Source organism: Anomaloglossus baeobatrachus, chromosome 6, assembly GCF_048569485.1.
Source record: "Anomaloglossus baeobatrachus isolate aAnoBae1 chromosome 6, aAnoBae1.hap1, whole genome shotgun sequence".
In the NCBI taxonomy this organism is placed as follows: domain Eukaryota; kingdom Metazoa; phylum Chordata; class Amphibia; order Anura; family Aromobatidae; genus Anomaloglossus; species Anomaloglossus baeobatrachus.
Window position 1 is genome coordinate 528,058,386 of NC_134358.1, and position 13,284 is coordinate 528,071,669.

The 13,284-nt window shown below is 44.0% G+C and overlaps 1 protein-coding gene across 1 annotated transcript in view; it reads right to left on the bottom strand.

Annotated features, from left to right (window-relative positions):
* Positions 1-2,970: 2,970 nt before the first annotated feature.
* MYO3A (myosin IIIA) overlaps positions 2,971-13,284 on the bottom strand; it is a gene marked incomplete at its 5' end in the record, with an annotated part of 269,215 nt that continues 258,901 nt past the window's right edge. Inside the window, one exon of the mRNA XM_075316162.1 lies at positions 2,971-3,085. Within this exon, the coding sequence (XP_075172277.1) occupies positions 2,971-3,085 (115 nt within the window). The remainder of the gene's footprint in view (positions 3,086-13,284) is intronic.

The following is a 13,284-nucleotide window of genomic DNA, read 5'->3' on the forward strand; positions in this document are numbered from 1 at the left end:
CAAAACTAGACTAAAAAGGCGCAATTTAAATGAATCGGGTCCATAATGTTTTTATTATTTAAAGCTATGGCTCAAAAAGGCACAAATGGAACAAATTCCTTTGCAGGGAGAGGTAATATGTGAGTAAACCACTGAAAGGCTGTTTCAACTAACCACCATATCCTTGTACCACCTAAAGCAAAAATACATCACTGTAGAACCCCACTTTTTTAGGCCCAACTGAAACAATCTAAGCTCACATTACACTGCGCACTGTGCTGGATGTTTGGAACTACAATTTTTCTATACCGGTAGTGTGACTGGAAGGAAAGCCTGGTTGACCACCCTATCCACTACGTAAAGTGAAATAGCAAAATAAAGTATCAGTCTGAACAGCATTTCATGACGACCAACAAATATATATGTACAGTTGTGTCATTCCTTGCCTTTTTCCCTTGGTTTAGCATATCCCAAAACATGTGGCACAAAAATATAAGCTTTATGAAATAACTGAATAAAATTTGTAGAAAAAGAAAGGATCTCCAGGGATGACTAAGACTTGTCACCGAAACGCGTAGGACTAGTTCATTTTTCCATGATATTTTGTACCTGTTTCATCAGTTTGTATTCTCTTCAATAAATATCAAGTTTTAATGAATTTCTACAACCTGTCCTTCCACCACTGGAGATCCTTTCTTTTTCTATTGTGTCGCAACCCGTGCAATGACTGTGATCCCATTCAATTTTAACTCCGATAGTGAACTGACCTATTTTCTTTTTTCTCATAAATAAAATTTATGGAACTTTCAGAGGTTGTTTATGCTCTATTCCTTCATTTCTTTACATATGCCTGGACCATAGTTAAGATGTGTAGCCTCTACATGCAATGTGTTGGAAACTATAGCCGAGTCATGAAAATGGGATGGAGATGCCTGTGATTGGATGTAATGTCTTTCTCTCTCAAATAAAATGCTGAAAGTGCTGTTTAAATGCCTAACTGATGCTCTTTTAGAAGCTGCTTTGAACTGCTGTTCTAGCAAGAATACTCAAATGCTCTCGACTTTCCTCCCATACGCTCAGGGAGATCGTATACAGTGGGGAAAATAAGTATTTGATACACTGGCAACTTGCAAGTTTTTCCGGCTACAAAGAATGGAGAGGCCTGTAATTTTTTATCATAGGTACACATCAACTGTGAAAGACAGAATCCCCCCACCCAAAAAAAAAAAATTAAGAAAATTACATCGTACAATTTTTAAATAATTATTTTGCATTTTATTGCATGAAATAAGTATTTGATCATCTACTAACCAGCGAGAATTCTGTCTCTCACAGACCTGTTAGTTTTTCTTTAAGAAGCCCTCCTACATTGCTGTTACGTGTGTGTCACGAGTGACAGACAGTCCTGTGGTGTCCGGCTACAGAAGGTCACAGCATTTGGCTGCACAAACTGCTCCCTGACCTTCTATAGTTCCTGCTTGGGTTTTATCCCTTTAGGACCCTGAGAAGTTGTTCAGCCTGTCACCTGCTGTTCATCAATATATATATGTATATATATATATATGTATAATCTTCTCTTAATATTATTCGGTGCTGGTGATATTTGATACATCTTTATCAAGTCTTCTTTGATAAAGAGCTCATCCCATCCCCTTCCTACCTAGGGCCCAGATCAGGATCAGCCTAGGGTCAGGTATCTGGCTCAATGCATAGGTGTGGAACCTATCTAGGGCGGTGAGGGAACCCAGGGCCCAGAGGTAGGTTTGGTCAGGGGTCACCAGCTCCCCCTTGCCTAGACACAGGGTTTCCCTTCCCTTTCCTTTCGACGTTCGCTTGTTACTTCCCGTACCTAGGGTGACATCTGCAATTATTATCTGTATTAATTGCACCTATTATAACTCATTAACTGTATAAAAGACATCTGTCTACACACTCAATCAATCACACTCCAAACTCTCCACCATGGCCAAGACCAAAAAGCTGTCTAAAGACACCAGGGACAAAGAAGTATTTCATGGTCCTAGAGTGGTATAGCCAGTGTATAGACCTGAACCCAATAGAAAATCTTTGGAGGAGCTGAAACTCAATGCTGCCCAGTGACAGCCCCAAAACCTGTAAGATCTGGAGAAGATCTGTATGGAGGAGTGGGCCAAAATCGCTTCTGCAGTGTGAGCAAACTTGGTGAAGAACTACTGGAAAGTCTGACCTCTGTAATTGCAAACAAAGGTTTCTGTACCAAATATTATGTTCTTTTTTTTTATTACCGTATTTTTCAGATTATAAGACGCATTTTTCCTCCCAAGAAATTTGCAGCACAGGCCCACTGCCAGCACAAGCTCTACCTCCTGTGACCCCGCTCCCCACCGCTGCCACCCCCCTCCGGTAAGACAACACTGTAGTATAAGAAGGACCCCATTTTGTTCTTACCCTTTTTTATCTCTAAATTTGGGGTGCGTCTAATAATTCGGAGCGTTTTATAAGACGAAAAATACGGTATAGCAAATACTTATTTCATGCAAGAAAATGAAACTTCATCAATTAAAAATCAATTTTGTGATTTTTTTTGTGATTTTTTTTTTATATATATTCTGTCTGTCAGAGTTGAAGCATACCTATGATAAGAATTACAGACCTCTTCATTCCTAAGAGATATACTCATCTAAGTCCTTTTTTTTTTTTTTCATCCATTAATATTCAGTTTCCTACCTAGGTAACTGATGATCAATGGGGAACCTTTCTATGCTTCATCCACTGCAGATTTTTTTTTAAAAAATTATTATTATTAGCCATTGATCAGAGATTGAAAATGCAAAACCTATGGCATGAAGGGAAAGAGCACCAACTTAAATAAAATACAATTAGAAAAATATTACAAAATTTCGGACGGCAGAAAAAAAGAAGTGTATAAATAAAAAGTTAAATAGAATTTGTAAGATCTAAGAATATTGAAAGACCCTTCTAACTACGCAAATAATTGTATTAAAAAATGCATTAAAAATGATGTAAAAGGCGATCTCGCTGAGATGTTTTCCGAAGAAGTTTCCTGTAGTCGTATGGGTTATTTTCCATTGCATTTTCTTGTTCTGGCCCATCAGCGGCCGAAGATCTGGAGAGAAAGGATGCGGATCTATGATTAGATGGGTCAGATGGACACAGTCTTGTGTTCTTTTCCCATTTACGATCAGTGAGATAAAAATAACACATCAAGTGGCTCTGCGGGTTCTGTGCATTTGCTATAAAGTGCAATATCCATTACTCCCATTTATGAAATGTATAAAAGTAATACAGGCAATTCTGTAGACAGGCAAGACTATAAACTCTATAAAGCATGCTATTCTAGAGGTTATTAAAGGAGTTGTCTTGTTTTGGAAAAGTAAATCCAAATTCACTATTGAGGAATTCGGAAATATCCATTCACATATTACATTGAAATCCCATTGATTCTAAGGCGGGCTTTGCACGTTGTGACATCGGTAACAATGTGTTACCGATGCTGCAGCGATAGTGCCGCCCCCGTCGCACGTGCGATATCTAGTGAAAGCTGCCCTAGCGATTATTATCGCTACGGCAGCTTTACACGCACATACCTGCCGTGCGACGTCCCTCTGGCCGGCGACCCGCCTCCTTCCTTAGGGGGCGGGTCGTGCGGCGTCACAGCGACGTCACACGGCAGGCAGCCAATTGAAGCGGAGGGGCGGAGATGAGCAGGATGTAAACATCCCGCCCACCTCCGTCCTTCTTATTGCAGCCGGCGGCAGGTAAGGTGAAGTTCCTCGCTTCTGCGGCTTCACACACAGCGATGTGTGCTGCCGCAGGAGCGAGGAACAACATCGTACCTGTTGCTGCACCGGCATTATGGAAATGTCGGAGGCTGCAGCGATGATACGATAACAACGCTTTTGCGCTCGTTCATCGTATCAAAAAGGTTTTACACATTGCGATATCGACTGCGACGCCGGATGTGCGTCACTTACGATTTGATCCCATCGACATCGCACGTGCAATATCGCAACGTGCAAAGCCGCCCTAACTGTCATCATGATGCGATGTGTACGTTCTCCAATAGGACTGCTGTAGGGGAATTTAACCCTTGAACTGAGGTTCCTCTGCAGCCTTACAGCTCAACGCTGGAAATATAGCAGGATTATTTGTCATCACCTTACGTATTTTTAGGGGATCCCTCTAACAAAAAGAGATTTGCATAAAGCAGACAACTTTAACTGGTCATACCTCATAAAATATTGGAACAATTTACTACAGAGTTAAGATACATTATGTCTAAAGAAAAGGAAGTTAAAAATGCCTGTCCTCAATCCGAAACCTGTAACACAGGACCCCCAGCTGCCAATGTACATTAATACTCATTTCAGACACCAGAGGGGTTCAACTATCACCAATACAATCTAACCTGCCAAGTACAGTACAGTCATATGAAAAAGTTTGGGCACCCCTATTAATGTTAACCTTTTTTCTTTATAACAATTTGGGTTTTTGCAACAGCTATTTCAGTTTCATATATCTAATAACTGATGGACTCAGTAATATTTCTGAATTGAAATTAAGTTTATTGTGCTAACAGAAAATGTGCAAGCTGCATTTAAACTAAATTTGACCGGTGCATAAGTATGGGCACCCTTATCAATTTCTTGATTTGAACACTCCTAATTACTTTTTACTGACTTACTAAAGCACTAAATTGGTTTTGTAACCTCATTGAGCTTTGAACTTCATAGGCAGGTGTATCCAATCATGAGAAAAGGTATTTAAGGTGGCCACTTGCAAGTTGTTCTCCTATTTGAATCTCCTATGAAGAGTGGCATCATGGGCTCCTCAAAACAACTCTCAAATGATCTGAAAACAAAGATTATTCAACATAGTTGTTCAGGGGAAAGATACAAAAAGTTGTCTCAGAGATTTAAACTGTCAGTTTCCACTGTGAGGAACATAGTAAGGAAATGGAAGAACACTGGTACAGTTCTTGTTAAGCCCAGAAGTGGCAGGCCAAGAAAAATATCAGAAAGGCAGAGAAGAAGAATGGTGAGAACAGTCAAGGACAATCCACAGACCACCTCCAAAGACCTGCAGCATCATCTTGCTGCAGATGGTGTCAATGTGCATCGGTCAACAATACAGCGCACGTTGCACAAGGAGAAGCTGTATGGGAGAGTGATGCGAAAGAAGCCGTTTCTGCAAGCACACCACAAACAGAGTCGCCTGAGGTATGCAAAAGCACATTTGGACAAGCCAGTTACATTTTGGAAGAAGGTCCTGTGGACTAATGAAACAAAGGTTGAATTGTTTGGTCATACAAAAAGGCGTTATGCACGGAGGCAAAAAAACATGGCATTCCAAGAAAAGCACTTGCTACCCACAGTAAAATTTGGTGGAGGTTCCATCATGCTTTGGGGCTGTGTGGCCAATGCCGGCACCGGGAATCTTGTTAAAGTTGAGGGTCGCATGGATTCAACTCAGTATCAGCAGATTCTTGACAATAATGTGCAAGAATCAGTGACGAAGTTGACGTTACGCAGGGGATGGATATTTCAGCAAGACAATTATCCAAAACACCGCTCCAAATCTACTCAAGCGTTCATGCAGAGGAACAATTACAATGTTCTGGAATGGCCATCCCAGTCCCCAGACCTGAATATCATTGAAAATCTGTGGGATAATTTAAGCGTGCTGTCCATGCTTGGCGACCATCAAACTTAACTGAACTGGAATTGTTTTGTAAACAGGAATAGTCAAATATACCTTCATCCAGGATCCAGGAACTCATTAAAAGCTACAGGAAGCGACTAGAGGCTGTTATTTTTGCAAAAGGAGGATCTACAAAATATTAATGTCACTTTTATGTTGAGGTGCCCATACTTATGCACCTGTCAAATTTAGTTTAAATGCAGATTGTACATTTTCTGTTAGTACAATAAACCTCATTTCAATTCAGAAATATTACTCAGTCCATCAGTTATTAAATATATGAAACTGAAATAGCTGTTGCAAAAACCCAAATTGTTATAAAGAAAAAAGGTAAACATTAATAGGAGTGCCCAAACTTTTTCATATGACTGTATATAAATGTAAATGTTTCAGAAAGTTAGATATTAAAATTTGTTAAAATAGTTAAAATTGGAGAAATGATGTAAAGAAAATTAGGGACATGATATAAAAATATTTTTTGGAAAAGCTCATTACAGTAATTTCCCACTAAATTAGTCATCCAGGCAAAAAACTCATGAGTGGTACCGTAGCATATGTGATAGAGCAAAGAAAGGGGGCCAACCAAGTGGAGTTAATGAAAAATAAAGATGACTAAAGGTGATCATGTAAAATGCAATACAGATCATGAGGGTAACTAATAAAACCATTATTATACCTGTACAGAGCATAATCCCTGCACTTTGACATCACTGTGTGTATTAGCCGTGAACTATGACATCACTGTGTGTATTATCCCTGTACTGTGACATCACTGTGTTTATTATCCCTGTACTGTGACATCACTGTGTTTATTATCCCTGTACTGTGACATCACTGTGTATATTATCCCTGTACTGTGACATCACTGTGTGTATTATCCCTGCACTGTGACATCACTGTGTATATTATCCCTGTACTGTGACATCACTGTGTGTATTATCCCTGTACTGTGACATCACTGTGTGTATTATCTCTGTACTGTGACATCACTGTGTATATTATCCCTGTACTGTGACATCACTGTGTATATTATCCCTGTACTGTGACATCACTGTGTGTATTATCCCTGTACTGTCACATCCCTGTGTGTATTATCCCTGTACTGTGACATCACTGTGTGTATGATCCCTGCACTGTGACATCACTGTGTATATGATCCCTGTACTGTGACATCACTGTGTTTATTATCCCTGTACTGTCACATCCCTGTGTGTATTATCCCTGTACTGTGACATCACTGTGTGTATTATCCCTGAACTGTGACATCACTGTGTATATTATCCCTTTACTGTAACATCACTGTGTATTATCCCTGTAGTGTGACTTCACAGTGTTTATTATTCCTGTACTGTCACATCTCTGTGTTTATTATCCCTGTACTGTGACATTACTGTGTTTATTATCTCTGTACTGTGACATCACTGTGTGTATTATCTCTGTACTGTAACATAACTGTGTATTATCCCTGTAGTGTGACATCATAGTGTTTATTATCCCTGTACTGTCACATCTGTGTTTATTACCCCTGTACTGTGACATCATCGTGTGTATTACCCCTGTACTGTGACATCACTGTGTTTATTACCCCTGTACTGTGACATCACTGTGTTTATTATCCCTATACTGTGATATTAAAGTGTTATTATTCTTATACCGTGACATCACTATACAAATTATTCTTGCATTGTGACATCATTATACCCAAATTGTCTCTTCAGGGAGGAAGGAGACGAACTCTAGTGCCACCTATTGGAAGTAGCAATCCTAAAAGTCAGTAGGATTGCTACTTTCAATAGGTGGCACTAGAGTTTGTCTCCTTCCTCCCTGAAGAGGCAATTTGAATATTACCCAGAGGGGCCTTGAAGTTATAAGGCCTTGTGCGCACTAGATGGAATTTCCCGCGGATTACCCGCGGATTTGCTGCATGTTTCGCTGCAGAAAATGTTCATAACATCTCTGCAGTGATTCACCAGCAAATCCTATGGGGAAAAAAATGCTGCGCGCACTTGGCAGATTTTGACAGCTGCATGTTTTGCTGCGGGATTCCCGCAGCAAAAATAATTGCATGTCAATTCTTTTCTGCAGATAGCTGCAGGACTGGCTACTGGAGGAATCTCCAGTAATGCCAGGCCTAGATACAGTTACCTGCACTGAACTCCGGAGCTGTCACCTGAGCTCCGGAGTGCAGCCTAGATTAAACTGCGAGCGCCGAGTGATTGATTCCCCAGCGATTGCAGTTTAGTTCAGGCCGGACTGATCTCCGGAGCTCAGGTGACAGCTGTAGAGATGCCGGGCTGCACTCTGGAGCTGTCACCTGAGCTCCAGAGATCAGTCCGGCCTGAACTAAACTGCAATCGCTGGGGAATCAATCACTCGGTGCTCGCAGTTTAGTCCAGGCTGCAATCGCCGGGGAATCAATCACTCGGCGCTCGCAGTTTAGTCTAGGCTGCAATCGCTGGGGAATCAATCACTCGGCGCTCGCAGTTTAGTCTAGGCTGCACTCTGGAGCTCAGGTGAGGGCTCCGGAGTTCAGTGCAGGTAACCACGGCCAGGCCTGGTATTACTGGCATTTCCGCACCAAATCCGCATAATCCCAGTACTTTGACATCACAATGTGCATATATATTTAGGACTATTTTTTTTTTTACCTATGGGCCTAAGAAGTTTCAGGCAGGTAGTCGCTAACTTCCTGCCTTTTCTGCCCAGTGCTGATCTCTGCCAGTTCAGATCAGTCACTGATGTTTAAATGACTTCTGCTGACATCATGTCAACAGAGCAACTGCTTTTTTCTGTTCTGCTGTATTGAAGGTGTGTCATCCTGATTGACAGCCATCTCCATGTTGCCTAACTGAATGGAGCTGACTGTGACGTTGGCAGTCATGCATCATGGACAGAGCAGCCTGGAAGAGGAAGAGCTGTTCTTTTGATGTGAAGCAACAGGATCACCAGTAGGAGCGGTCTGTGACCGCTCTGAGCTGACAATGGGCAGAGCATGCAGGTCACTAGAAACTACCTGCCCGTTAGTTTGTAGCCCCATGAGAGAAAAAATAAAATAGTCCCAGATAAACTCTTATTCCCGGGAACAACATGGGACCCTTATTAATCTATAAAATGGAGCTCTGAATTGCCTTGTCAGAATTGGGTGGTGACAACACATGCATGTGTGTCGCCCAGGGCTATGGGGTACTCAGTCCTGAGCCGTATATGTACGGGGATAATGTGTCACGGTTGTATAATGGCCATTGCCCGGTCCTGTGACCCTGGGGACGCTTTTTAATGGGGAATATGTACAGGGGAGATGAAAGAAGTAGTGTATTGTGACACCACTTGCGAGTTGCGATTATGGTGGTGGGACCGCCGCAGCAAGGTCTGTTATCTTTGGGGCTGATGGTGGTGGCAGCCTGGATGGTAGGCCCTCTGCAAGCAGGGCCAGGCCCCAGGTAGTGGATGGTGGGATCCGGCGCAGAAAGAAGGGAGACCACAAGATGGGGATGCAGTGTAACTTCTGTTTACTCACAGTGATGTTGAGCTGTGGCACTGAGGACAGCTGGTTCAGATCCCTGGTCCCTTTTGTTCCAGTGCCGGTGTGGTGGCCTGGTAGTCTCTTTCCCCGGCACCGCTAAATGGATGGTGGAACCCCGTAGCCTGGAGCATTTGTGGGTCCCTTACTGTCTGTTGGCAGTCTCTCATCCATACGGCGGGCAGTGCGAACCATGTAGGGTCGGTGTTTTGTTCCGGTCCATGGCTCAAGCTTTACTGCTGGTGCCACCAGATTCTTGAGTCAGTGAGGTCCGTGAAGGTCCCCTCACTGTGCAGATATTTGTCAGGTTGCCTGAAGCTGTCGCCTGACCTAGGGCCCTGTGCCCCATCGGTGCTCTGGTTCCAGAGGTACCTGGCTGCACCCTCTCTGGCAACCACTCTCCTTCCACCTAGGTCACTATTACACGACCCCATCTGGAGACACGTCCGTCCCCTTCAACTGTCACTAACGGACTCTTTGAGTGTCTGACTGTGTCTGACTGTCTGTCCCCTCCCACCGGGTTGCCTTCTAGTGGACTGGACTGGCTCCGCCTCTGGATGGCCATCCATTGGGTCCTGAACTAGTCAGTCATCCCTAATGGGGAGTGGGAAAATGGGGATGTTATGTGTTTTGGTGGTATCAGCACTGGTCTTCCAGGTCCCTGGGGGTAGGCCCTGCATCTTTGCCAGGATGCAGTATCTAGTAGTGCCCTGATGGGTTCAGGGGCACAACACATGCATTAGCTCTATTCAATGTCTATGAAACTGGATAACTCAACTATCTCCTAGTTCTGCTCTTGGAATCAGAGGGAGCCAAGTAGTTTCCCCCTGCTAACTAGCGAGTTATCATCTATTCTGAGGAAAGGTGATAAGTTGCCTAATTAGAATAACGAGAAGTTATCCACTAACTAATTTCATTTTTTATTTTGATTCATCAATTGTGCTATTATGTGCCACTAAATTCAGCTATACTCTTCTTACAGTAATATAAACCTTTTATCATGCAGATAGCATCACTTGGTGTCTGCCAGCAGCAGCTCTGGTGTTTATGTGGCGCCCCTGACCTGGTCAGGCGCCACTGAGTACTGCACTCAGGCTGAGTGAGTACAAAACAGGTAATCCCAAAGGCTGACTAGGGTGTGGACACACAGACACATAGTAACCAGGTCTCACACACTTACCTTTGAAGGGACCCCTGGGAGACCCAGGAGGGAGCGTGTCCTTCATCTCCACTCAAGGGGTGTGGTAGAGAAGCTGGCTGCTAGGGTGCGGTGGCAGGCACAGAGGGGAGGGAGTAGTGAACCAGTCTGAAGTGAAGTCGGAAGTGAGCAGTCGCAGGAGGAGGACGTGCGGGTCGTCACTAGTCAGACCCCGCAGGTGTAGTGGCTGCTGGCGGGGGAGAACGGCTACCCTGTAGTGCCGCCTGAAAACCACCTAGGCAGTAGCAAGAGGTGGCTGAGTAAGGGGACTACCGGTAGGCCAGGCCCACATGGGGAAACCGGTCCTCAGAGCAGGAACCCATCTACATTGGCCTGCTAAACCTGCTGGTGAGGGTGCTGCATGTGCCTCACCAAACCACACAGAGTCCGCAGCCACGCAGCAACGAGGGGGCCCATAAGTGACAGGAGGCAAGCAGCCGGAGTTACTTGGTCCACGCTGCAAGCAAACGGGCCAGAAATGGGAGAAGAGGCGGAAGCAACTTCCCTGGGTGACCCCGTAGGACTCCAAGTCAGGGTCACCTCAAAACAAGAAGGGCTAGGAAGGCGAGTTAGCAGTCACCCCTGGATCAGCCTGAAGGTTACCTGGTTCCCCTCCTGGTTCATCACAGTATCGCCCGGGTTATCTTACAACCACCATCAACCGTGAGTAAAAACCCTGAAAGACATTGCTGCCTGTGTGTGAGTTCTTCTGCGACCTGTGGTACTACACACTTACACCAAGCCCTGTGGCCAGCCTCACTCTCGGGAGGCCACAACAACTGACTGCATCAACCATCCACCCCAGGCGCTGCCTAAACTGCAGTGGCGGTCACCCACTGACCGCAAATACCGAGAATGGCATCACGATTCCCATAGAAGTTAACCTGACCTACCGACGGCCAGAAGATTGCCATCACGTGAAGTCCCAGAGGATCCGAAGACTACCTGAAGGTAATGGGGCGACACATTTACATCCATCCCTTCCCCTCCCTAGGCTTACTGTGTGCTAATACCGTACTACAAGGTCCATCCTGCAATGCTGCATCCTGTGAAAGAGAACTTAGCATATCCTCTCTCTTCTCCACCTTGTGCTGCTGAAGACATGGGGACATACCAAGTATCAGAGCACCCCAGGATAGGTACCAACCCATCTGACAATTGTCAGATGGCAATGCAGCCCTCCCACTTTGTTTGTTATGCAAATTTCAGCACTTTTGAGCTGTCCAGTGGATTACTTCACTAGGTGTCGGCCCCTGCTGTTACTGATGAATGAAACTGTCAGCTCAGCTTGCATGAGACAGTGAGGCAGACTAATTATGATTTACTCCAAAACATCTACACCCACCATCAGGAGCCCAGTTACAACTTCCTTTAATTGTGTCTGATTTCTGTGCTTTAAAAGGTAGTATCAGGCATAACAGAAAAGGAAGAAGAATCTGCATAACAATCCAGTACTATTTGATCCCTACTGAGATTCACTAATAGAAGCTACAGTAGGTACGGAAAGTATTCAGACCCCTTTAAATTTTTCACACTTTGTTTTCATTGCAGTCGTTTGGTAAATTCAAAATGTTCATTTTTCCTCATTAATGTACACTCTGCACCCCATCCCCCATCTTGACAGAAAAAAACAGAAATGTAGAAATTTTTGCAAAATTATTAAACAAGCAAAACTGAAATATCACATGGTCATAAGTATTCAGTCCTTTTGCTCGGTATTAAGTAGAAGCACCCTGTCAAGCTTGTACAACCATGAGTCTTCTTGGGAATGATGCAACAAGTTTTTCACACCTGGATTTGGGGGTCCTCTGCCATTCTTCCTTGCAGATCCTCTCCAGTTCCATTAGGTTCGATGGTGAACGTTGGTGGACAGCCATTTTCAGGACTCTCCAGAGATGCTCAATTGGGTTTAGGTCAGGACTCTGGCTGGGCCAGTCAAGAATGGTCAAAGAGTTGTTCTGAAGCCACTTCTTTGTTATTTTAGCTGTGTGCTTAGGGTCAATGTCTTGTTGGAAGGTGAACCTTCGGCCAAGTCTGAGATCCAGAGCACTCTGGAAGAGGTTTTCTTCCAGGATACCTCTGTACTTGGCCGCATTCATCTTTCCTTCAATTACAACCAGTCATCCTATCTCTGCAGCTGAAAACACCCCCATAGCATGATGCTGCCACCACCATGTTTCATTGTTGGGATTGCATTTGGCAGGTGATGAACAATGCTTGGTTTTCTCCACACATACCACTTAGAATTATCACCAAAAAGTTCTATCTTCGTCTCATTAGACCAGAGAATCTTATTTCTCACAGTTTGGGAGTCCCTCATGTGTTTTTTTACAAACTCTATGCGGGCTTTCATATATCTTGCACTGAGGAGAGGCTTCCGTCAGGCCACTCTGCCATAAAGGCCCAACTGGTAGAGGGCTGCAGTGATAGTTGACTTTGTGGAACTTTCTCCCATCTCCCTACTGCATCTCTGGAGCTCAGCCACAGTGATCTTGGGGTTCTTCCTTACCTCTCTTACCAAGGCTCTTCTCCCACGATTGCTCAGTTTGGCTGGATGGCCAGGTCTAGGAGGAGTTCTGTTGGTCCCAAACTTCTTGCATTTAAGGATTATGGAGGCCACTGTGCTCTTAGGAGCCTTGAGTACTGCAGAAATTATTTTGTAACCTTGGCCAGATCTGTCCCTTGCCACAGTTCTATCTCTGAGCTCCTTGGACAGTTCCTTTGACCTCATGATTCTCATTTGGTGTGTGCCCTGTGAGCAGTGAGGTCTTATATAGACAGGTGTGTGCCTTTCCAAGTCCAGTCCTATAAGTTTAATTAAACACAGCTGGACTCCAATGAATGAGTAGAACCATCTCAAGGAGGATCACAAGGAAATGGACAGCAT